At 42.2% G+C, this 26,503-nt stretch overlaps 1 protein-coding gene across 1 annotated transcript in view; it reads left to right on the forward strand.

The window, feature by feature from the left end:
• The first annotated feature begins 329 nt into the window (after positions 1-329).
• The window catches only part of LOC117871354 (lymphoid-restricted membrane protein-like), a 64,427-nt gene continuing 38,253 nt past the window's right edge, over positions 330-26,503 (forward strand). The window contains 15 exon segments of the mRNA XM_034759299.1: positions 330-921; positions 1,416-1,526; positions 2,466-2,646; positions 3,013-3,086; positions 3,171-3,249; positions 4,624-4,782; positions 9,569-9,686; positions 11,014-11,064; positions 13,462-13,539; positions 17,090-17,146; positions 20,813-20,872; positions 20,983-21,047; positions 21,149-21,251; positions 23,719-23,832; positions 24,560-24,682. Coding sequence (XP_034615190.1) covers positions 330-921; positions 1,416-1,526; positions 2,466-2,646; positions 3,013-3,086; positions 3,171-3,249; positions 4,624-4,782; positions 9,569-9,686; positions 11,014-11,064; positions 13,462-13,539; positions 17,090-17,146; positions 20,813-20,872; positions 20,983-21,047; positions 21,149-21,251; positions 23,719-23,832; positions 24,560-24,682 — 1,965 coding nt within the window.

The following is a 26,503-nucleotide window of genomic DNA, read 5'->3' on the forward strand; positions in this document are numbered from 1 at the left end:
AAATAAAAACCTAGAAAAATGCTACTTTATTTTTAAAACCATAAAGTTAGTCAAACTTCTTTAAATCTTGATTTTAAAAAAGGGATGAATTTCTTTTCCTTTTTCCCCTCTAACCAGCTTGAGTTCTTTAATTATTTTCAAGTTAGATGAATTAAGACTTACAAGAAAATACTCAAATGTTATCCAAGAGTTTTCAGACAATCACTATCTCCTGTTTTGTATAGACTGCCTATTAAATACCGACCGCTGCAAAGAATGTTTAATCAATATTTCTGACTCTTGTGTTCACTCTCTCTCTCGTTCAGATACTTTTCAAACAGAAATCAATGATGTCTTCTGAAAATGTAACTAACAAACGTCATCATAACCCAGTGGACAGCATTTGCCGAAAAATCAAGACTATCCAGATGATGGACCAAATCTCTAATCCTGCTTTACAGATCCCAAAGTTTCAGTCTAGGAACTTTGACAGCCCACAGACTAATATCAAGAAAAACTTAGAGGAGATATTGAAGAAAAGGACCTTTAAAAGTCATGAGGCTACTGGGCCATATTTCCTAAGCCCCGGTAGTGACAATATTTTCTCACCATGTCCGCAGGCTGCAGGCCACAGACGATGCACGTCTGACTTCCACACTGGCAGTGCAACCTATTCAATTGGTAAAAATAAAGAGAAGACCAGAAAGTCATGGCTACCAATGTGCCAAGTTGAGAGTTCTCCACCCCTTCTCAAAAGTGGAGAGGCTAACATCCGTATGGGCCAACTATCTGCAGCTTCCAATGTCGAATGTAAAGACTTGACTTGTAAGGATAACTACCTTACATCAAGTCCAAACTTGCCTTTCTTAACGGCAGTCCAAAAGGCAGAATGTTTTGCGTTCCAATCTCCAGTGGTGAAGAGACTATCTTTGAGTGAAAGAGGTAAACAATTCCAATAAACACTTAAAGTATTCAGCTTTCTTTTCACCAACCCTAAACATTAGGTTACCTAATGATGGCTGTCTCAAATGATTGAACCTAATTCTTTCAAAAGACCTGAAACACTACACTGAGGGGGGGCATTTGGTCTAAGGAAGCCTACCAATCCCATTTTTTCCCTTTATAAAGATCTAGTCTAGAATCTTCTACTTCCATACACTCCATCCCTGTATATAAAGTCTATAGCATAGCCATATTTAGTTCCCAAGCCTGCAAATTATAATGCGTGGGAAGACCTTGTTGACTTCAATGGGTCTCTGCACAAGTGCAGGGGTCTGCCTTGTGTTAGCTGTATGATCAAAGGCCTGTTGTTTATGTTACAACACTCCTGGGAATGTCATGTAAATTTATGCTGTTGTTAAAAACAAAAATGTAGTTGGAAGTAGGTCCATGGTAACTGAGAATTAGATGTAGTATAATGTATTTATCCCCCATAGGATGGAGACTATCATGGGCGAATAACGCTGACAACACCTATGATGTGAGCTTGATCTGCGAAGAAGACTTGTTGACCACTATCTTCTGTGCATGTGACACAGAACGCAGAGGTGTCGTAACTTTCCCCCCACACACACACATTTACTCTGTTTTTTGCTCAGTTAATTTCAAGTGTTAGGTCTTACTAGAATCTCTTTTTAAGAAAATATAATCTGTCTGGTACGTATAGAGAGAGGGTGGCCTCCTGGCTAAATCAAAGGACTGGTCATTTGGGGATCTAGTACTCTCCTGGCCTTCCCACAAAAAACCTAGGATGGCACAGTTAGTCACCTAGTCTCTCTCTCTCTCTGTTTCCTATCTGTAAAACAAGGACAATTGCCTACTTGAGGCAAAGAATGTTTGTAAAACACTTTGAGATCCTCTGAAAGGTGTCATAGAAATGCAAACTATAACCATGTCAGTGAAGTGATAGGATTCTTTTCTTAGACGTCTCAGCTTGCCTTCTTGTCATTGTATTTAGAGCTACTTGTACTTTTTTGTACAATGTTTGTGGGAAAATCTTCATTTTGGTTGAAATTTGATATATTTATTTTAATGAGGGGAGAGGCTAACTTGCCATTTTCCTGCTAGCTCTTGATATAATTGTCTAATAGAATAAAAGACTAACTTTCATCTATGTGCTTTCCCTTTTTAAGGAGGCAGTGTTGGTGTTAGTGGCTTAAAATCTCACCTCATTATTGTCTAGAGAAATATTGCTTTGGGGGCACGGTTTCACCTCAGAAATCCCCCCCCCCTTTTTTTTTTTTTTTTTTTTTTTAAAGCTCTGAAACTCTTAATCCTAAATTTTCTCCTGGCTTCTGCCTCTCCATGTCACACTAGAATTTTTCTAGCCAGTAGCTGGTCTAGAGCATCACAAGTCACTTAGACATACTACAGCACAGATTCAAGGATGCTATGTATGTATTCCAATCACCGTATTACAATTTATTGCCTATACAAAATTGTCTTGACTTTTAAAATCGAGTACAAAGGCTGATTATATTTTTAAGGAAAAGTAGCCGTTTCCAAGATAGTTGATTATCTGAGACATACAACTAGCCGGGGGTCAGAAGACAGTGGTCTTGAAGAGCTGTGCAACATGCTTGATCCTGATAAAAGGGACATCTCGATGGACCTGGAAACATACCATGCTATCATGAAAGAGTGGATTGAAGACTGTAAAAGAAAATGGTAATAGAAATTTGTCTTCTAATTTCACCAAATGTTTTTTATAAAGATAAGATAGTAAGAATAGCTTGTCCGGTTTGCAGTGTTAATATGCAGCGCGTACGTTAGCATCCGGAAATCGTACAACTGATAGTGACCACAGGGTGGCTTTTCACCACACATCTTCCTGCATAGTGTGTGGTTTTTTTTTTTTTTAAGTCAGTAAGAAATTAAAGGTCACACTATATCTTAAGGAGTAGGTATAGATTATCAGGGATGTGTATAGCAAGGAACTTGAATGTATTTTAATAGAATGAGTGTCAACTACAGGCTGTGTAGGTAGGCTAGAGTGAATCTATTTTGAGTAACCTCATGGTTTACTTGTTTCAGGGAAGATACCACTAAAGAGACAACGACAAATACAGAAGATTCTGTGTTTAAATTGCATGAGAGCATTCTAACAGGTGTGGAATATTTCATTCTTACTCAGGAATACTTGACTTTTTTTTTTTTTTTCCTTAAACTAAAACTGGAAAAATCTCTTTCAGCAAAAAAGACTCCTGCTAGGATAAACATTACATCAGGAAGTTTAGAGGCCTTAGGTGGAGATGTGTCCAAAGGAGACCTGTAAGTTTTAGTCATGCAATGCTTTTCTTAAACCTAATACGGTCGTTTTCTCTAATAGGTCTAAACTCTCTTCTGAAAAAAATGGATGATGGGATCAAAGTGCATTCCTTTGCACTGTTTCTAGCAGTTGTTCTCAAACTTATTTGATCGTGCCCCCTTCTTTGTCTGCCCCACCAGCAGCCACCACTCTCTGACCACCCAGCTCTGAAAGGAGAGTGGAGAGCGGCGACTGCTGGCTGGGTGCCCAGCTCTGAAGGCAGAGCTGTTGCCACCAGCCATGTAGAAGTAAGGGTGGCAATACCATACCATGATAACGTTACTTCTCAGCTGCTGCCAGCAGCAGTGCTGCCTTCAGAGCTGAGCACTCAGCCAATAGCCACTACTCTCTGGCCACCCAGCTCTGAACGTGCACAGTAAGGGGTTTTTTTGGGGGGGTTCCCCCCCCAAACTTATCACGTGCCCCCCTTCCTGGATATATTCTGTGCCCCCCACTTTGAGAACCTCTGGTTGGTAGAGCCTCTTTGGACTTGCAAAAACCCAGTTACACAGCCCTTGTTAAGAATAAAACCAGTGTTTAAAGTTCTATACAGAACTTGGCTTAATTTATCAACTGCTGTTCATGTGCCTGCTTGTAACGTATGCTAATTCCTCTTATACCATTTGCTATACAGAAATTTTGCTAATTCAGCTTTAGTTTGCTAGTGTTCACTGATAAGAATTAACAGTGGAAATTTTGTTCAAGTTCTTTCAAAGTCTGATATTAATTCATATAAAAAGTAGCGTGTTTAGGGTCTGAGCTCAAAGGGTGCCCACCACCCAGCCCTTAGTTCTGTTGGTTTTTTAACTAATGTTTGGGTTTCACTGATGAACAGCATCTTGATATTTATAGTGCTCTTAAAAATCATGATTTTGCATTCAATTCACCATACAAAAAACATTCAAAATGGTGTACTCCTCTGAGGTTCCAGTTTAGGCACATATCTAGCTTTGAAATTTTCACTTCTATCAATTTTTTAGAAATATAGCTTGTGCTAACCACAGGCTTTCAGTGGGGGAGATTTTTAAAATTATATACTAGTTGCCAGTGACTTCTTATGAGAAAGTGACTATCACACTCGCACCTTTTTATCCTGTGAACACTTGCCCATTGAATATGGCCCCATTAATGGGATTATTACATCTGTAAAGTTATTCATAAGTGTTTTTTGTAGGTTCAAGACCTTGATTTGGGGATGTTGTGGTAGCATCAGAATAGAGCAATTGCCTACCAACTTACAACTTGCCTGAACACAATTCTTCTATTCACATTTTACCTTGTTGGAAGACGCATACTGAGAAGAACATGAAATTATGATTGTTCTTTATTGAATACAGGGAGACATCTGACTTGATTACCTGTGTAGCAGACCTTCAGTTCAAGAATCAGAAACTTCAAGAGGAGAACTGCAAACTAAAGATGGCAGTTGAAGCATTGGAGGATACCAATAATAGGCTAATGGAGGACAATGAGGATCTAAATAATCAAGTAAAAAGGTGGAACGCTTTCAGCACAAGTTCAGTAATTTTTAACTCCTGCTGTCTGGAAGTGGTGACCAACTTTGCAAAAACTCCCCATGCTGGACCTCATGTTTATTCTATAAAATTGGAAAAAGTGGTTCCCATTAATCTATCTAATAAGTCACTGAGGAGGAGGAAGAAATGGGGATCCCCTCCTGTTTTTCTTAGTTCAGTATTTGGCTTGACTCTTTGTCGTTAAAGGCTCCGTGATTAAATGTTAGTCCTAGAAGTTTATGCCCACCCTACCATGCTGCCTCAGTCTCAGTGCCTTTGGGGGAAATCCAGGTAGCTTGGCCCAGATCAGCAAAGGGAGATGAGCGTTGTGATGCTAAGCGTCACAACGCCTGACTCTTAGGTGCCTGGGAAACCACTGGAACAGTGAGAACCACAAAGCCTGAGTTAGGTGCCTTGGCTCCCTATACAATGAAGAGGAAGAGGTAGGCACCTAAAGAATGAAATTCACAAAAGCCAGCACATGAGGCAGATAGCTGCCTAAGCTAGCTAATGGGAAAAGCTGGCAAAAGGTGGTGTTTTCTAAGCCCTGCCCTTCTCATGGGGTTAGGAACCGATCTCTGCAATCCAGAATCCCTCTCTTGGATTCAGGCAGCTTAGATGCCTAAGCTTCCCCCCTTCTCTCCCAAGAAAATTAGGTGCCTGTTGAACTCAACACAAAATGGACCTGATGGGCATGGGGGGAGGAGAAGAGAAGGGGGAGGCGGGAGAAGAGAATCTCACTTTAGCTCCGTGGTTCATATACTTAACTGAGATGTGGAAGATCCTGGTTCAGTTCCCCCCTCTGCCTGAAGAAGGGATTTGAACAGGGGTCATCTCGCCTCTTAAGTGAGTGCCTAACCACTGGACTCTAGAGTGAATCTCACTCTCTCTGGCCCAATTAATATTTTAAATTACTTTTGAAGTAGAATAACTTCAATATGACCTACATCAGAATATGACCTACATTATATGCCATAGTCCAATGGCCTGAGAGGTGAGGAACCCCCTGTACAAATTCCTTCTGATTATCAGTGGGGAGAATCTGAACTGGGGTTTCCCACCCAAGATGTGGGAATCCGAACTATTGGACTAAAAGTACCACCCCTCTCGGCCATTCTGGGTACTGTGAAGCATGTTCCACGCATGCCAAATGTATTGGACCCCATCGACACAAAAGATACCCCTCTGCCTATTTTTTTCATTTTGCAGATTGTACTGGGCTGGAGCTTAGGTGCCCGGACACCTACAGTAAGGCAGCAGTGTGTGTGCCCAGAGGTAGAAATTTGGGCAGCTTGTGGAATTTTTTTAGGGTTAGTTGTCAACCAAGAGTGGGTTTTGTGGCTCTCGTTAGTTCTGGAGACTGGGACTTTGCCGAATTCTAGGATTTTTGTAGGTCTGAGTCCTCTCTCTGGTACTTCCACAGAGAGGACAGAGCCTGAAAGACCTTCAAAGTGGTAGGTTTCAGAGTAGCAGCTGTGTTAGTCTGTATCCGCAAAAAGAACAGGAGTACTTGTGGCACCTTAGAGACTAACAAATTTATTTGAGCATAAGCTTTTGTGGGCTACACCCCACTTCATCAGATGCATAGAATGGAACATATAGTAAGAAGATATATATACATACAGAGAACATGAAAAGGTGGAAGTTACCAACTCTAAAAGGCTAATTAATTAAGATGAGCTATTATCAGGAGAAAAAAAACTTTTGTAGTGATAATCAAGATGGCCCATTCCAGACCGTTCACAAGAAGATGTGAGGATACTTAACATGGGGGAAATAGATTCAATTTGTGTAATGACCCAGCCACTCCCAAGTATCACGGAGTAGCCATGTTAGTCTGTATCTACAAAAACAACAAGGAGTCTGGTGGCACTTTAAAGACTAACAGATTTATTTGGGCATAAGCTTTCATGGGTAAAAACCTCACTTCTTCAGATGCATAGAGTGAAAGTTACAGATGCAGGCATTATATACTGACACATGGAGAGCAGGGAGTTACTTTGCAAGTGGAGAACCAGTGTTGACAGGGCCAATTCAATCAGGGTGGATGTAGTCCACTCCCAATAATAGATGAGGAGGTGTCAATTCCAGGAGAGGAAAAGCTACTTCTGTAATGAGCCAGCCACTCCCAGTCCCTATTCAAACCCAGATTAATGGTGTTAAATTTGCAAATGAATTTTAGTTCTGCTGTTTCTCTTTGAAGTCTGTTTCGGAAGTTTTTTTGTTCAATAATAGTGACTTTTAAATCTGTAATAGAATGACCAGGGAGACTGAAGTGTTCACTTACTGGCTTATGTATGTTACCATTCCTGATGTCCGATTTGTGTCCACTTATTCTTTTGTGGAGGGACTGTCCGGTTTGGCCAATGTACATGGCAGAGGGGCATTGCTGGCACATGATGGCATATATAACATTAGTGGATGTGCAGGTGAATGAGCCCTTGATGGTGTGGCTGATGTGGTTGGGTCCTCTGATGGTGTCGCCAGAGTAGATATGGGGACAGAGTAGGCAACGAGGTTTGCTACAGGGATTGGTTCCTGGGTTGGTGTTTGTGTGGTGTGGTGTGTAGTTGCTGGTGAGTATTTGCTTCAGGTTGGGGGGTTGTCTGTAAGCGAGGACTGGCCTGCCTCCCAAGGTCTGTGAAAGTGAGGGATCATTTTCCAGGATAGGTTGTAGATCGTGGATAATGCATTGGAGAGGTTTTAGCTGGGGGCTGTATGTGATGGCCAGTGGTGTTCTGTTATTGTCCTTGTTGGGCCTGTCCCGTAGTAGGTGATTTCTGGGTACCCGTCTTGCTCTGTCAATCTGTTTCCTCACTTCCTCAGGTGGGTATTGTAGTTTTACAAATGCTTGATAAAGATCTTGTAGGTGTTTGTCTGAGGGGTTGGAGCAAATTCGGTTGTATCTTAGGGCTTGGCTGTAGACAATGGATCGTGTGATGTGTCTTGGATGGAAGCTGGAGGCATGTAGGTACATATAGTGGTCAGTAGGTTTCCGGTATAGGGTGGTGTTTGTGACCATCACTTATTTGCACTGTAGTGTCCAGGAAGTGTCTCTCTTGTGTGAACTGGTCCAGGCTGAGGTTGATGGTGGGGTGGAAATTGTTGAAGTCCAGGTGGAATTCTTCAAGGGCCTCCTTTCCATGGGTCCATATGATGAAGATGTCATCAATGTAGCACAAGTAGAGGAGGGGCACTAGGGGACGACAGCTGAAGAAGCGTTGTTCTAAGTCAGCCATAAAAATGTTGGCATACTGTGGGGCCATGCGGGTACCCATAGCAGTGCCACTGACTTGAAGGTATAAGTTGTCCCCAAATCTGAAGTGTTTGTGGGTGAGGACAAAGTCACAAAGCTCAGCCACCAGGCGTGCTGTGGCCTCATCAGGGATTCTGTTCCTGACAGCTTGTAGTCCATCCTCATGTGGAATATTGGTGTAAAGTGCTTCTATATCCATAGTGGCCAGGATGGTGTTTTCAGGAAGAACACCAAGGCATTGTAGTTTCCTCAGGAAGTCGGTGGTGTCTCGAAGATAGCTGGGAGTGCTGGTAGCGTAGGGTCTGAGGAGAGAGTCCAAATAGCCAGATAATCCTGCTGTAAGAGTGCCAATGCCTGAGATGATGGGGCGTCCAGGGTTTCCGGGTTTATGGATCTTGGGTAGCAGATAGAATACTCCTGGTCTGGGTTCTGGGGGTGTGTCCATGTCCAGCCACTCCCAGTCTCTATTCAAGCCCAAGTTAATGGTATCTAGTTTGCAAATTAATTCTAGTGCAGTAGTTTCTTGTTGGAGTCTGTTTTTGAAGCTTTTCTATTGCAAAATTGCCACTTCAACCTCTCTGGTCACTCAGTAACAGACTTAGTGTTCTCTTACTGGTTTTTGAATGTTATGATTCCTGATGTCAGATTTGTGTCCATCTATTCTTTTGCGTAGAGACTATCCGGTTTGGCCAATGTATATGGCAGAGGGGCATTGCTGGCACATGATGGCATATATCACATTGGTAGATGTGCAGGTGAACGAGTCCCTGATGGCGTAGCTGATGTGATTAAGTCCTATGGTGGTATCACTTGAATAGATATGTGGACAGAGTTGGCATTGGCTTTGTTGCAAGAAGTGGTAATGGCCATATATCGGCAATGTACTTGGGGAAGTCCTGTTTGCATATAGATAACAGGAAGGGGTTGTGGCCACACCATGTACACATGCCCAGCTAGGTGATCCCATCAATATAGCGAAATATTATTACAGGAAAATGACTCTCACCGTAGGCCTCTGGCAGGAACAAAACATTTAGTGACCATGGAAACTAACAGGAGTACTTGTGGCACCTTAGAGACTAACAAATTTATTAGAGCATAAGCTTTTGTGGACTACAGCCCACTTCTTCAATACTTAAAACAGACTCTGCTTGTAACTAGTTATGCACTTGATTATAAGTTAGATGTGATCCAAGAGCAAGCCTGTAAGTGCTCAGGGGCAGTCCATGGACTATTCCTTGGCTGAATGAAGGTAACAGATGCAGCAGAGGCCCTGGTGGCATGGCAGGGGGATGCTGAAATAGACAGGAATGAAAAATTCCATAGAAGGTCATTCCTTAGCCCAAAGTGCAAGCTTAAACCTAACTCAACTGGCAGATTCTTGCTGTCTGCCTTAAAGCGTGCCAACAAGGATGAGTCCCCGGGGGCTCTTACTGTGTCCAAAAATACTATGTACATAATAAGCTTTAAAAATCTAATGCCTGTGGCTTTGCTGGATTCTTCTTTCTGCAGTGCCCAGCAGTCTGTTATAAGAGCAAAATCATTAAAGGAGGAACTGGAAGAAATGAAAATTAGCCTGACCATCTCAGAAGAGAAGAGATGCAATATTGTGACCCAGCATAAACAGCTAGTAGGTCTTCTGATAATATATAAAAGTAAGAAGCTGTACTGAGGGAATGAGCTGCCTACCATTATAAAATCAGGAAATTATGTTCCCTTAATATGGCTGGTAGTTCATGTAGCTTTGGAAATAAAACTCTCTCTTTGCCTCTGATATGTTAACTGCCTTTTTACAACCTCTCAGTTTGGGGCACGACTGAAATAAACTTTTGTTTGCAGCTTTGTTGCTCCATGTAATACTCTATAATACTGTCTGGAATGGATATTGTTGAGGAAGGTTAACCTTTTAAGGCACCGCAGTGGGTATTGGGAATGCCTGGCTCTACTGATGCTTTTTGTATGGACCTTGGGCAAAACAGTTGGGGCCCGATTCTCCTTTAACATACACTGAAGTCAGTAGAATTATACCCATATAAAACTGGTGTGAGAAGAAACTTCACTAGCCCACCTGTATAATCGGAGTAATACCTCTCTAAAATGTTGAGGTGTGATTCATTAATGTTCATAAAGCACTTTGAGATCCTCAGATGGAAGGTTTTATAATTTGAAGTCTTATAGTGAAGTAAATCATTAAGAAATACTTACAACTGTCCCTATCTGCACTTAAAAAAATCCTCTGGTCTTGCATACAACTAAATTTACAGAATGTTTGGTGTTGTAATCTGTAGCCACACCTGTCTTTAAATCGTTCCTCTAGTAATTCTAGTGCTCTATGCTCTTGTGGAGTCTGCAATTTCGATTGGCATTCTCTGGTTCCCCGAGAGAGAGAGATTTCTGCAGATAGCTAGTATGAGATCTAAGGCCTTCTTTAGTGGTGCTCAGGTCTTTTTCTGGACCTCCAGAGGTATGAAATTTCCCCATAATGCTGAGTGAGGAGCACTGGTCAGTTAAGTTCTCCCGATGCTGCATGATGCCTGTAGATATAGACTAGAACTACTAAAGTTTCGTTGTGCAACCGAAAAAGGGACTCCACTCCTTGAATTGTGGAGGGACATGGGGGGGGGGGGGAAACAATATGAAGATGCCTGCTACACTTTTCACCTTATTACAGGAAACTACAGCAAATGTTGCATATGCCACATCCTTTAGTAGACTATGATATTAGTCACCGTGTTCATTATTATGTTGCACTATTCCAACAATGCGACCATCATCTAGCGTCATTCTAGCCATCTCACTTTTTTGTGGCTCCTTAACTTAGTGGTTCACCAGATCAAGGCAGAGTAGCTTTGAAACTAAGGTCACCCAAGTAATTTGATAGTATCCTATGACTATTATAAACAATACTACCTTTAAAACATGGCAAGCTCACTCTTCCCGTATTCTCTTTTAACCAGGAAAAAGAGAATCAGTCTCTCATCATCAAAATTTCTTCTCTTCAGGAAGAGGTACAGTATATATAAACCTTACAGGTACATGTATTCCTCTAGTTAAACTGAGCATGTGAGGAATAGAATTTTTCTATTCTTTCAAGCCTGAGCTATTAAATAGCAACACTAGTTATGTTCTACAACAGAAACTTCGTAGTGAGTCACGAGTCTCCAAGATGCATTACATTTCAGATTCATCCAGCAGATGAGGGAGAATAAGGTTTGTTGGGGGAGAGCAGTGGTGGTGGTTCCCTACTATGGAGGATCCAAAGATGTCAACTCCAGATAGCCCAAACACTGAAATAGTGTCCATCTAAACTCTTGCCCATAACAGGCACTTCTATTTCACCACTCAACTAAGATCTGGATTAAGAACTTTAGGTAGAAGCGTTCACCCTAGCTAAAAGGCAGTAACTGACTTCTGTCCATCAATATGTCTGTCACTGGCTGTGACCTATTTATGTTGAGAGACCTCCCAAAAGTCTGCATAATTGATCATGGCTTAATGGTGTCTTTTGGGGAATAGTAGAGTGTGTTTGTGACACTCTCATTTTAAAATGGTTGTTGTTGTATCTGATTGTCTTGATCTTCATATTTCCCTCCAAAGGTAGTTAATATTTCATTATAAGTAAAGTATATTGTTATAAAATATTCTATTTCTTATAAAGTATGTGTGTGTGTGTGTGTGTGTGTGTGTGTGTGTGTGTGAGAGGGAAAAAAAAACACACACACACACACACACACACACACCAAGGGAGAGAAGAACATGCCATAGGGACTAATGACCCACAAGACACAGTGCAACAAACAGAAGAAATATCTCACAGAGCCAGAGAACTCTGTCCTGTGCTATTTCACCAGGCCCATCAATAGAACTTCCAAAACATGTCACTTGTCCAGTCAGTTGCAAACCTCTGAATATGTCCATGATGTTAATTAATAGTATAGCCAATTGATTGGCTATAGTTGTAGCTCACTATGAGAAATATTCAAGAGACCAAATAAGCAAACTCAGCCAAATGTATTGTCTTAAAAACAAAAACGGACGATATAAAAAGAAGACGTACTTATCATCCTTCTGTGAAGCTAATCTTCTCTTGCAGCATGTTCACCTTATGCAGAAGGTGTGCTTCAAAGATGCAAACCGAAACCATTTACATTATGGCTGTTTCAAGTTTAAAAAGCACTCTGTCACTGACGATCCAACTCATCAGTTCCTTATTTTGTTGTTCTGTACCTTTCCTTATCTCTGTTCTAGATACCACATTCCAAACCCATTGAGAGTAGAGTTACATCCCAAGCTGTGCTAGGACATTCATGTGCCTTGGCTTTTACAGGCTTCCTATTGCCTAATGCTAAAGTCAGCTTTGTAAAGTGTTGTAGGATACTTGACGTGGGTGACAGGAATTGTGGGAAGAGCATAATACATTAATATAATTTCCCAAAACTATATTATATGCATAATGTGTGATGGCTAACACTGCAGGGGAGGGAGGCATGCAGAGGTATGTGTGATTGCAGCACGTGTACACCGACCCACAGTAGCTTCAGTGTAGCGACTGTAAGTACTAACAATAGCGAAACCATAGCAGCACAAACTTCGGCGCAGGTTAGTCACCTGAGTATGTACCCAGAGTGCCAGGTGGGCATATGCTGCCACGGCTTCCCTGCTATTCATAGGTTGGTAAATTAAAACTAGCTTGGGTGTGCCTAGACAGGTTACAGTCTAGGAATTGCTCCAAAGTGTACTGTCTTTTTAAAAGTTTCAAGAGCTGCCTAAAGCTTCTGGGGAGTGATGGGGGTGGTACTGTGTGGGAACCTGATCCAAGTGCCTTGAATGGGGTGAGTTTATAGTATATTTCCTGAATAAGGCAAAACTCAGGATTGTGTTGGCATAGAGATAGTGCCAATAAAAGTACATCCGCGCTGGAAAGATCAGTGTTGCTGGGCAGCAGGCAGCCAGAGCGAGCCAGTTTGGTTTCTATGCAGTTGACACTGTAAGTGTTCACATTATAAGGCCACAGGAGTGGGGGGGGGGGGAAGGAGGCAGGGTTTGCCTGGTGTGGGGGTATTGACCATCTCTCTCTTCCTCATCCCCTGTTGGAGTATTTTGGAGGGGCCAGTCAGTAAGGAGTGATTTGAGAGGAGGAAATCTTACTACCCATCTCTCTTGCCAGCTCATCCAAAATAGTACACCACTACCTCAATATAACATGACCCGATATAACACGAATTTGGATATAACGCGGTAAACCAATGTTCCGGGAGGGGCGGGGCGGCGCACTCCGGTGGATCAAAGCAAGTTCAATACAACGCAGTAAGATTTTTTTGGCTCCCGAGGACAGTGTTATACCGAGGTAGAGGTGTATTTGGTAACTCTTCTTTGCTATGTCTAAGAGTTTGCATTTTGATCAGAATATTAGGAATGCCTTGGATACAGATGGCCTTCAGAAGAAGATTGTGGAGCTATCCAAAGATGCAGCTGAGCTCCAAGTAAGCACTTTAAAATTTAAACTTCATCATCACTGATAAGAGACTGTTCACCAAACTAGCCCTCTGTTTACTCTGAGTTCCACAGCTCTCTGACACTGTCTGCCATCACAAGATGTGATGTGCTGGTAATAGCCTGGATTATGGATGGTGCTATCTGGGTTCTAGCAGTCTTCCTGATGGACCATATTATTTCTTCTTTCTCCTACTGCAACCTCGTTGAGAAGAATTCTGGTCTGTACTAGACTAGTTAAGGTCCCAGTGCTAGAAATGAAATAATAAAAAGAAGTAAAGCACAGTGTAGATGGGCTAAGGGAAATGAATGTGTCTGTGGGAGTTTCAAAGCTCTTTTTTAAAGCTTAAGCATATATCACAACAAATATTGTGGAAAAGGAACGAACCTTTTTATCCTGAGCACTTGTCTCAACTAAAGTTACACATGAATACTGCAGACTCTTGGTTCATGCCAAATAGTTATATAGATTATGACTTAGACTTTCAATGCTCCAGGTTGGCTACAAGATCAGCACCTAGAGCAGTGGTTCTCAACCAGGAGTATGCATACCCCCAGGGGATATGCTGAGGTCTTCCAGGGGATGAGATATCAACTCATCTAGATATCTACGTAGTTTTACAACAGGCTACATAAAAAGCACCAGTGAAGTCAGTACAAACTAAAATTTCATACAGACAATGACTTGTTTATACTGCCTATATACTATACACTGAAATGTAAGTACAATAAATCAATTGGAATATAAATATTTGATTATATGGTAAAAATGAGAAGGTACACAATTTTTTAATAACTGTGTGCTGTGGCACGTCTGTGTGTTTTATGTCTGATTTTGTAAGCAAGTAGTTTTTAAGTGAGGTGAAACTTGCGGGTACACAAGACAAATCAGACTCCTGAAAGGAGTATGGTGGTCTGGAAAGGTTGAGAGCCACTGACCTAGATGATGATATGGTTTTAAGTAATAGCCAGCCTGGGTCTGTCAAGAACAAGTCTTCTTTGACAGAGCTACTGAGCTAGTGGATGGGGGTAAGTTGTACACATAAACTTGATTTTTAGAAAGGCTTTTGACAGTCCCGTATGACATTCTTGTAACCAACCTAGGGAAATGTGATCTAGAGAGTAAAGTGCTGTAGGTGAAAAACTGGATGAAAGACTGTACTCAGAGTAGTTATCAATGTCTCATTGTCAAACTGGAGGGGAGTACCTAGTGGGATCCCACAAGGGTCAGTCATGTGTCTGCTTCTACTCAATATTTTCATTAATGACTTAGATAATGGAGTGGAGACTAGTATTATACAAATTTGTATATGACACCAAACTGGGAGGGGTTGCTAATGCTTTGGAGGACAGGATTATAATTCAAAACTACCTTGACAAATGGGAGAACTTGGTCTGAAATCAACATGATGAAATTCAATAAAGACCTGTGCAAAGTATTTTTCTTAGGAAGAAAAGGTCAAATGTGCAACTATACAATGGGGTATAACTGGCTAGATGGGAGGTCTGCTGAAAAGGATCTGGGGGTTATAGTGGATCACAAATTGAATGAGTCAACAATGTGATACAGTTGTAAAAGGCTAATATCATTCTGGGGTGTTTTAACAGGAGTGTTGTATGTAAGACACAGCAGATAACTGTCCCATTCTACTCAGCACTGCTGAGGCTTCGGCTGGAGTACAGTGTCCAGTTCTGGGCACCACACTTTGGACTCCCTGCAATTTGTCCACATCTTTCCTAGAGGACGCCAAAGCAACACAAATGATGAAAGGTTTAGAAAACCTGACTTATGAGGAAAGGTTAAAAAAAACTGGGCATGTTTAGTCTTGTGAAAGACTGAGGGGGAACTTGGTAACTGTTGAAATAGTTTAGAGCTGTTTATAAAGAGGACACAGTGATCAATTGTTCTCCATGTCCACTGAAGGTAGGACAAGAAGTAATGGGCTTAATCTGTAGCAAGGGTGATCTAGGTTGGATATTGAGGGAGGAGGGGACTTTCTAACTTTATGGATAGCTTAACTCTTGGACAGGCTTTCAAGGGAGGCTGTGGACCTCCATCATTGGAGGTTTATAAGAACAAGTTAGACGAACACCTGTCAGGAGTCGTCTAGGTTTACTTGGTCCTACCTTAGCACAGGGCATTGAGCTGATGACCTCTCAAACTCCCTTCCAGCCCCGCATTTCTGTGATTCTGTATTTTTGTTCATAACTGTGATCTAAAATATCCCTCAGGGCACAGTAGGAGGAGTCCAAGCAGTGTCATTCCATACAACTTGTAAACAAGGAGTAAAACTTCCATTGATAGTTCATAAATGTGACACTCCCCAGGGTTGTGAGGCATCTCACCACAAGCAGCCCTTAGCCTGAGGCAGCCTTGTCTGTGCCTGCTCTGAACCAGTTCCCTGAATCCACCAGCCTCTGGCAAAGTAAGAGCTACCTCCAGGCCCCTGCCAGCCTTGCTCCCTCAGTACCAGTTAGTGAATGGCCCACACCAACCCCTGAGCCCTCTCCAAGCATTCCATGTAGTGTCCAGTTCTTTATTTGTTGAACACTCTCAGAAATACCAGGTGTCCTGTTCCCAAAGAAACAGCAGGTGCCAGCTTGTATGACTCAGCTTAGGACCAGAACTCTGCTTTACACCAAAGCACTCCGATATATGGTGGCAACAAGAATAAGTTTATTATCAAAGACTAGAGATCCAGGAGATCTTGAGTCAAAAGATTGGAAACCAATAGTTCTATGTAAATCAAAATCTTAATACGCTTTCTAGAGACTCAGATTAGCTAACCGGTTAACCTCCTGTCTAAATAAGTTTCTCTCACCCAAAATTCTCTGCAGCACTTTCAACCAAGGCTGGAGGAGACTCCACTTTCATAGGTGCAGGATAACAGGGTTATCATCTTTGCCTTCTAGAAATACTCAAAGTTCACTGTCTTTACTCATGAACAGGACAACTCCCTTCCCACCCTCCCACCCCCCGCTTGTTCTTCTGCATGCTTCTCTCCTGTTGACTTCACAGCTCTTAGTTAACATCTGACTTTGGATGGAAATGGGCATCCATTGTGTTAGTTTACAATGCATAATTTACATCCCAACAGAGAGATGTATGTTCCTTACCTCCTGGTTGGAGGGAAAACCTGTATTTATTTTTTTTTCACCTTTGCTAGTGACTAATATCTTGACACAGATTTTAAAAACACATTTTCAGTATATAGACAGAACTTCTGACATAGCATTCACACATACTTTTCACAACTATATTAATGATTAGTGTGACACTGGCTTTCATTTGAGACCTCACATGACATTCTGTGATCAACTAGTATGTACACACTAGACTCAGGAGACTCTTGTAACTCCTCTAAACCTCTCCCCACCCCCTCCCCCTGCTAGTTGGCATTAAGAGGTTCTTGGGTCACAATATAAGCTTATGATGCCATTTTCCCCTTGCCACTAGTTGGTGGGGCTAAAATTGTAATACAGGACATTTGAATCTGCATGCCAATAAAAGGCCTTTCTCTAATCTCTTGCTCCCTTCAGATGCGAGTGCACATTTATGAGAACACTATGGTGAATAAAGATGCAAGTCTATTGAAGGTTAGTAGCTTTAGTGTCATGACTGTATTGATCGAAATTTCTGAACATGGGGCACTTTAACTTATGGGGAAAGCTAATGAAACCATTTTACTGTAATATTTTAATACCCTTCTGTGCGATAGTACCTTACTCCATGACTTCACTGGGCCTATGAATAGATCAGGAATCGGCAACCTTTGGCACGCAGCCCACCAGGGTAAGCACCCTGGCGGGCCAGGCTGGTTTATTTACCTGCAGCGTCCGTAGGTTCGGCCGATCGCGGTTTCCACTGGCCACGGTGCACCACTCCAGGCCAATGGGGGCTGCGAGAAGCAGCGCAGGCCGAGGGATGTGCTGGCTGCCGCTTCCTGCCACCCCCATTAGCCTGGAGCGGCGAACTGTGACCAGTGGGAGCCACAATTGTCCAAATCTGTGGACGCAGCAGGTAAACAAACAGGCCAGGCCCGGCCCGCCAGGGGGCTTACCCTGGCGAGCCACGTGCCGAAGGTTGCCGATCCCTGGAATAGATGTTACTCAACATAAGTAAGGGCATTGGAATCTGGCCCTAAAGACATAGGGGCCTGTTTATATCCAGCAAAAACAGCAGACTCCAGAAGAGATAGGAAAAACTTGACAGGCTATTCTTTGAAGTAGATGGGAAGAATATGAATGCCCAACACTTTAGCTTCTATTCTAAAGACTTTAAAAAATCCTAAAATGCTGATATCACTTTTCAATTTAAATGATTTTCCATGGGCTATTCCTCACTGGGTAAAATGTGGTAAATTGCATCTCTGCCTATGAGCACACATTTTCTCTTAGGTATCTCTTTTTAAAACGCAGCTTGAGTTATAGGGGATGCAAATGTCATTTTAAAGGCCTGGGCCTCCTTTTGGATTCTCAAATCAAGCCGATGTGCATTTCAAAAATCTTGGTCAGTCTGTATTTCATCACTGAGTCAGAAAACATTCTGACCACCAACTCTTCTACAACAAGGACTGCACGTGCATTCTAAATGTGATGAGATTCTCACTTAAACTCAATACATATTGCAATAGACAATTCGTAGGAAAGGTGCCTCAGGAAAAGCTTATGTTGCCTAGAATGGAAAAGACTTAAAATTCTAAAATATCCTCAATTGTTGATTTACAGCTCGAGAGCATCAAAGCCTCTGTGCCTTCTTTAATCTGTCCTCCTTAGGAGTTATGTTCAGCCAGTCAATTGACCAAATAGAAACTGGATTTTGAATGCAGTCTAGTGGATTGAGTACTCCTGCAGTGATTGAGCCACAGAGGAACTTGCATAAACTGACTGTACGTTTTGGATAAGGAATAGATTAGAGAAAATTATGATTTGCTTGGAGATATTGACACTTGCAGGATGAGCTACTGTTCACAAAGTAAGCCACCGCTATGGTGCCACTAACCGAAAATAAAAGGGATTGGAGTAAGACCAGTTAAATGTACTACAGCAACATCTAAGTATTACTATTCTCCCAGGCTGCAGCCACAGGAAACACACGAGGATGAAAGTTTAGCTGATTTCTAGCTTCTGTTTTATTTTGGCGATCTTACAGGCTTAGAATAGACTTTTTTTTTTTTTTTATAGCAACTTCCTTTTCTTTGCTCATTGGTGCATAGGTTCTCAGTGCCTGTAACCTCACCTTTTTTAACAAGTACTCTTGTGGTTTTAAAATAATAGTAAAAAGGGACAGTGTACCAAAAGTAATATTTCATGTTGCTGCTGCTTTAAGGAATGCTCTGTAGCTGAGCTTCTGAGTATGTGAACTGTTAATATAACTGTAATACATCTTTGAAACATGCGTAGCCGTATAAACTGTCCGTAAGTTGCCACTTTAACTAATTCTACATTTTAAACCTGAAATGTGAAACACTGGCATCAGTGCTTCCCTTCGTTGATTTTATTTTTATTTTTGCATTTGTGCAGCCCTCATTTCTGGGTCTATACCTGTAGAGAACTGAACAAAGTGACACAAACTTGTTTGTTCATAAACCTTATGCAACCTGTCTCTTCCATACAGAGCCTTAAGACTGAAACAGCCATGGTATAAATTTGGGGGTAGTTTATCCAAGCCACCAAAGTTTCAGGAGGGTTGTTAATGTAGTGGTGACTGCTGTCATGCACTTATGTACCAGCTATAGACTGGCTACGTAGTTTGCTTATAGACACCAGATGTGTTCATCATAAGATGCCTTAATGCTTTGGCAGGTATGGCTGAGGTTCGTTTAAAATAAGGTATCTTGCACACTGTGCCACCTAGTGGCTGAACAGTATATTACAGTTTAGCATTCCATTACAGCTGAAAGAACGAGGAGTTCTTGTGGCACCTTAGGGCAGGTCTTCACTACAGGGGGAGGGTCAATTTAAGATACGCAAATTCAGCTACACGAATAGCATAGCTGAATTCGACGTATCACAGCCGACTTACCCCGCTGTAGGGACGGCGGCAAAATCGACCTCTGCAGCTTCCCGTCGACGGCGCTTACTCCCACCTCCGCTGGTGGAGTAAGAGCGTCGATTCGGGGATCGATTTGTCATGTCCCGATGGGACGCGACAAATCGATCCCCGAGAGATCGATTTCTACCCGCCGATTCAGGCGGGTAGTGTAGACCTAGCCTTAGACTAACAAATTTATTTGGGCATAAGCTTTCGTGGGCTAAAACCCACTTCATTGGATGCATGCAGTGGAAAATACAGTAGGAAGACACACACACACACACACACACACACACCGAGAACATGAAACAATGGGTGTTGACATACCAACTCTAAGGAGACTAATCAATTAAGGTGGGATATTATCAGCAGGAGGAAAAAAACTTTTTGTAGTGATAATCAGGATGGCCCATTTCAAACAGTTGACAAGAAGGTGTGGGTAACAGTAGGGGAAAAATTAGCCTGGGGAAATTGTGGGTTTGTTTGTTTAACTACAAAAGTGCCCCTCATTGTTTTTGCTAATGCAGACTAACACAGCTACCGCTCTGAAATCCATTACAGCTGGTAATTTGCTTCAGTTTGGCCCCATCCCTTTGAGTTCCTGTACAGTGCTCTTAAAGTATATGAAATAGGCTAAATGTGCGACGGAGGGTGTTTGTTACTTTTTGACACATTTTGTTAAAGTTCTAGACTAAAAATACCCCACAGCTATAAGCACAGACGTTTTAGAACTAAACCACCTGAAAGTTCTAATCCCTTGTGTTTTTTATTTAACCTCCTACTACTTGCATCTGTAAAATGCAGTAAAAAAAAAAAATCAATAACAGACAAAATACACAAGCTGTGAAGAATCTCAGTAATGGGAAGAGAGGGTGCAGTCTAAAGGGAGTGGGGAAGGCCTCCAAATTTTGCTTTCTATTTAGGACTGCCTCACAAATGCAACTATGTACATTTGGTTGGCTTTCCAAATATAGAAAGTATAAAATTATTATGTGATTAAACCCTTCCTTTCTTTACCCTTATCTCTATCCTAGCAGTGCTCTGACCTCTTTGTAAAGCATTGGAAGATCATGATTTGCAATTTAAATTCTAACAGCATAACTTGCTAACTTGTTGAGCAAGGGAGTATCATGTACAGTGTGTAACAGAAGTAATGCCACTTACTTCATTTCAGCATGCTAGCCACTAGGTTCTGTGCCACTAACACTCTTTCCACCCAACTTTTGCAGAGAGACTTGGACATCCAAGAACTGAAGTCTACCATTGTGGAATACTCCTCTGTAATCGAGGTAGAGTAGTGGGTTTTTCTTGTGGGAACATTTGAGAAAATATAGATTTTTATAAGTTCTTATTCTGTATAACAAGTGAATTTATGAGCTCTCTTTGGATGTGATTCTAGACATTACGGGTGGAAAAAAATAAACTGGTGAATGATATGCAACAAATGCAGCAAGAGCTGATTTCGTGAGTATCTGAATTGGGAGTTCCAGTAACTTTCCTTTTTCTGAGGGAAAAAACTTGGTGGATTTTTATGTAAAATTCTTGCTGTTCTTTTCTCCTTCTAGAAATGGAATAAACTTCCCACTGATATACAAATTTAACAGCAGCATCCTTGAAGGGACAAATTCATTGCACCGTGAATTGGCACTTGCTCAACAATCTATAGAGGTATGAAACTTTAAGTTTGAACACTTCAAATTACGTACATGTCTTGCACCACTAATTACCTACATAGGAAGGACCCTCATGACTCAAAACTACTGTGGGTTATGCACAGAGGGACTCTTGTTTCTGAATGGATAGGCCTGGAGCAGGGCCGGCTGTAGGATTTTTGCCGCCCAAAGCAAAAACAATTTTGCCCCCCCCCTTATTTAATTACCCCTCCCCAGCCCCGCCTCAACTCCGCCCCTTCCCCAAATCCCCAGCCCTGCCTCCTCCCCCCAGGCTCTCAAGCCTGGGAGGGAGGGGGAGAAGCGGCGCGCGAATCAGCTGTTTCGCGCGCCGTGGCAGCAGCAGCAGAGGTGAGCTAGGGCGGCCGGGGCACATTTTTAGGGGCGACATTCTGGCGCCGGCCATGCCTCCCCTAAAAATGTGCCGCCCCAAGCACCAGCTTGTTTTGCTGGTGCCTAGAGTCGGCCCTGGCCTGGAGTCTGAAGTCCATAAATCACCAGACAAGTACTGAACTGGCAGCACAAGCTTATTACATGCAGCAGGGCCATACCCATGGGCAGAGAATGAATGGGAAGGAAGTAGAGACGTTGGTTAGTCTGTCCAGCATCTAAGTTCACTTAAATCTTGGTGCCTCTGCTAAGCTTATCAGTGGGTGTCAGTTGTGGTGGTTTTTGTAATGTGGACACTTGCACAAATAGTTTGTTTACCCAAAAATGCAGTTTTGTCAACCCAAAACTGTTTTGCAAACTTGACGCAAATTCAATAAATAGCTTTGCCAGGAATTTCTTCTCAGGATTTCGATTCCATTCATAAAACAGAAGGAAGGGAAGGAGGCCCAGTGGCTATTCGTTGTCAGCTTGAATGACTATGAATTGTCTTTGTGAATGACTGTGAATAGTCATTGGGCCAGGGAAAGTAAGTGACTCCATAGCTTGGTACTGAGGCACTCTCCTAGAAGCGGGGAGACCAAAGTCCCTGTTCCAATGACTATTTGATTATTAAAAGTGGAAAACCTTCAATAGGGGAGACTTATACCAGAATATCCCATAGCCCAGTGGCTAGGGTGCTCTCCTGCAGTTTGGGAGACCCAACTTCAAATCCCTCTTCTACATCCGGCAAAAGAACCCACATCCCAGCTGAGCACCCTGATCACTGGGATAAAAGATTTTGTAAGGCAGGTGGCAGCTCCTGCTCCTCCTCCTCCTCCAGTTGTTTTGTAAATCTAATCCTATAAAAATGCACCAAACAGAATATTTCTGGATGAACATGTTTCATTTGACCCCAAATGGATTTTTTTTTTTATTCACCGAGTTTTTCTGAAGTTTTCTAATTTCATTTGACCCAGTTTTTTTCAGTTGCCAGAGAATTGAAAAATCAGTTTTTTCTCCAACTCTTACGGGATGCATGACAGTTGAGAACACCAATGCACTAGACTGAACAGCTATCTAAAGGGAGATGCTTTTGGTTCTTGCCAGCCTGGATTGGAGTCAAACCAACCTAGTGGCAAGAATTTGATACCTGACTACCAACACCCTGACCTTTCCAGTGCTCTGAAAGAGCTATTGGAAAAATAGCTTCTGTGCTGTGTAGTGCATTCCTAGTTCCATTCCTGTATGACTTTGTGCTCCATGTGCATTAGAAGGACTGACTTTAGAGTATTGTCCTCCTTTCGCTTACGCCATTGCTGCCCTACAGTACTATCTTGTTACAGACAGGAACAGCTCATACTTCTGTTACTGGTACACAGCCTTGTTAAAGGGAATCATTGCCATGGCATATAAAACCTATATTTCCAATAGCTTGTGCAATGAAATCTTTGTCCAGCTACACTTTTAAAAGCCTTCCTAGCAGCACTGACTGCCTCTAGCTTAGTCAGGGAGATGAGTCTGTTGCTCACTTTACCATTTTCTGAGTGCACCAACTGGGTGAGGAAGCATTTGCAGAAAGAGACTGCAGGGAACTATGAAGTAATGTTAAAATTCACTGTCCCTTCTGTGAACCTGAAAGCATGAGGAATAATTGGACAGGCAGTAATCTAACACGGAAAGTAAAATATTTCCCTATGCAGAAGTTTTGAACAGTAGCCACCATATTCTGTCTCAGATTTTCATCTTGTGTCAAAGGATAATAGCATGAGGTGAGGTCCTATGGAAAAAAAAGGGCGAAACAGGTCTAGACTCCTTTCTATTCTTTGTCACCCCAGGAGTCCTAATACCCTATCCATTGTTGTGTGTGTGGAGTTGAGGAGATCTACCTCGCTCAGACCATTCCAACAACATTTCTAGTTCTTAAATCTCCATGACCTGATGCATTTTTGCAGCCTTGATGGGCTTAAAATTCCCAGTAACTGACATTCTGGTAAACACAACGCAGTAGTACTCCCGAAAGTTCTAAATGTCACTGGCACTGGTCTTTATAATACAAAAGATATCAAGGGACACCTGTTTGGCTTTTTAAAAAATAGATTGCTGGAATTGAATGGGTGGCTTTGGACGAAACATTGGACCGAGAGGTGCTATTGTTACTGCAAGGGCCTGAACAATTGGGAGACAACTTTAAGGCTACCATCCAAAAACTGGTATGATATTGCATAAGTAACTATTGGGCTCTTTCAGATTTTTAGCCTTTTCAAATCATCCCACAGTCAATGTTTCCACATTAATCAATGGATAGAGAACAGGTCTCTTAGGAGCATCCTTCTGCTTTCCTGTAGTGGAAGGCTTCTCTAATTTAAAACAAATGCATCAGCCAGATTCCCCACATCACACTCACTTTCTGCCTTGAGAACTGAACCTTAGAGTTATCATAAGACCGGAGTAAAGGGAAGCGCATACTTGTGCTGTCCCAGGATCAACCGAGGGACTGAATTGGACCAAACTGTGATTGTCCCCTGCTTACCCCTTACTACGGTAATCTGTTCCTGCCTTTTTCCTGGGGATTATTCCTATCCCTGCTGCACTGGCTCAGTTGTGGTGGCCAGTGCATAATTGAGTGCACAGTTGAGGCTCTGTCCTGGCCTACCCTCCTGTATGGGAGGGAGTGTAATTGTTCTGCAGAATCTGTGTGAAGGGAAGAGAGTAAACTGGACATATAAATAGCCCATGCTGAGGTGCATAAAGTGGCTCATAATTGAGACCTGAAATGAGGCAGTTTTGGATGACTATATTTGACTCCAATTATTTGGAGGCAGTGCTTCCTGCCAGTTACTTTTTTGACGCATCACTTATTGGAGAAATTTCTCTCTAGTACTATTACTAGTCTGATATCCTGCTTAGGTGATGTTGTGTAGCATTAAGTATTTGAAGCATTAATATGTATCTTTTCAGCAAGAGGAAGCCTCTGAAGCAGAGGAACTTGTTGTGACCACTTTGCAATGGGTTGCAGATCCTGAGGTGAATGTAAGGGAGACTTGTAAAAAAAAGCTTGCGGTAAGTAACCCTGCTCTTCAAGCCACATTATTTCTGAAGTGGTGGTGTTGAAGAGCTAAAAAGCTAAGGGAGGGTGTTTGGTGTAGCCTTCAGATGTTGCTTGAGGACAGAACTGATAACAATCCTAGAATCATAGACTTTAAGGTCAGAAGAGACAATTATGATAGTCTAGTCTGACCTCCTGCACAATGCAGGCCACAGAATCTCACCCACCCACTCCTGTATCAAACCCCTAACCTATGTCTGAGCTATTGAAGTCCTCAAATTGTGGTTTAAAGACTTCAAGGTGCAGAGAATCCTCCAGCAAGTGACCTGTGACCCAGGCTGCAGAGAGGCAAAAAAAAATCCCAGGGCCTCTGCCAATCTGCCCTGGAGGAAATTCCTTCCTGACCCCAAATATGGCGATGAAGGGCTTTCTAATTAAAGGATGGGCAGATTTTTTTTTTTTTAAACAAATGGAACCCCTCCATTTTATACCCTATTTCTCCTCATTTTGTCCTTTCTTCTTTGGTATATTTGTCTCATTTGCTTGTGCTTATGCATTTACTTGTCTGAACGGAAGGGTAGATTGAGTGGTTTCATGAGGAAAACACTGTTTTCCTCCATACTTGCTGTATAAACCTGAACTCCTTCTACTCCACATACCATACTGACAATTCAGGTGTAATTTAAACATCTCAATTACAGCTGGTTGGAAAATGGGGAAAGAGTTCTTCTGTGGCGGAAAAATTATTCATTAGCCAAAAACCTTTTGACTTAAAACCAAATTTTTGATTTGGGTAAGGCACTCTGGTGACATTTCCAAACTACAGATTACATATCCCATGCAATCATTGTCCGTGGGCTAGGGCTCCTTGGCCACACTACATATCCCATGATGCACTATTCTCCCCTCTTGCTATGTTGCTGTGGTAAATATGGAAAGTATCTGATGGTGCTGTATCGTGAGAGGTAGTTGGTCTGGGAACCCAACCTATAGAGAGAAATGGGGCATTTACATACTACATCAGCATTTCCAAATAAACTTTTTGGGGATATTCAGATTTCCCCTATTTTTTTTAAAGGCAACTTTCTGTAGAAATCAGACACTTTTTTTGGGAGGTGGAGGGGTGTACATGTTGTTGAAAACCCAACTTTGTATCAAAAGGTTGGATGGAAAACTTTAGGTCAGACCTGATCTCAATAGCTCACCCAGGAATAGAGTTGCCTCTGAATTGGGGTCATCACCTGGGAAGACAAACTTCTACATATAGTCTTCTGCTTTGTTTTTGTGGCAGTGGCAGCCTGAGGACAAGACTCACCTTGCCATGCCTGAATTTCCTATGAGTATGTACAGGACTGACTTTCACTTCCTTTCTCTCACCTATTTCCCCCAAACAATGTCTCAAATCTTCATCCCAGTGGGGCCTGAATTCTTGTCTGTTAATTCACTCCTTCATTTTAAGATGCTATTAGCAGCACTGCTCCTCCTGAAGACACATCCATGTTGTAGCAGTTGGAAATTTAGCACTTGTCTACACTTAGGACACTGCAGCCGCGCTTCTGTGAGGACTCTACCTATGCCTCTGGGAAAGGTTCTTCTATCGGTGTCAGTACGGCACCTCCCCAAGAGGTGGTAGCTAGGTTGACAGGAGAATTTTCCCATTGAATCACCACAGTTTATGCTGATGATTAGGTTGGTTTAACTGCATTGTTCTGGGCTGTGAATTTTTCACACCCCTGAGCAATGTAGTTATACCAGCCTAATAGCCTAGTATGGACCAGGCCTCGCTTACAGTAGAAAAATTACTCACTGCTCACAACAGGTGTCAAATAGGGTGA

The sequence above is a fragment of the Trachemys scripta genome, chromosome 1, assembly GCF_013100865.1.
Source record: "Trachemys scripta elegans isolate TJP31775 chromosome 1, CAS_Tse_1.0, whole genome shotgun sequence".
Taxonomy (NCBI): Eukaryota; Metazoa; Chordata; order Testudines; family Emydidae; genus Trachemys; species Trachemys scripta.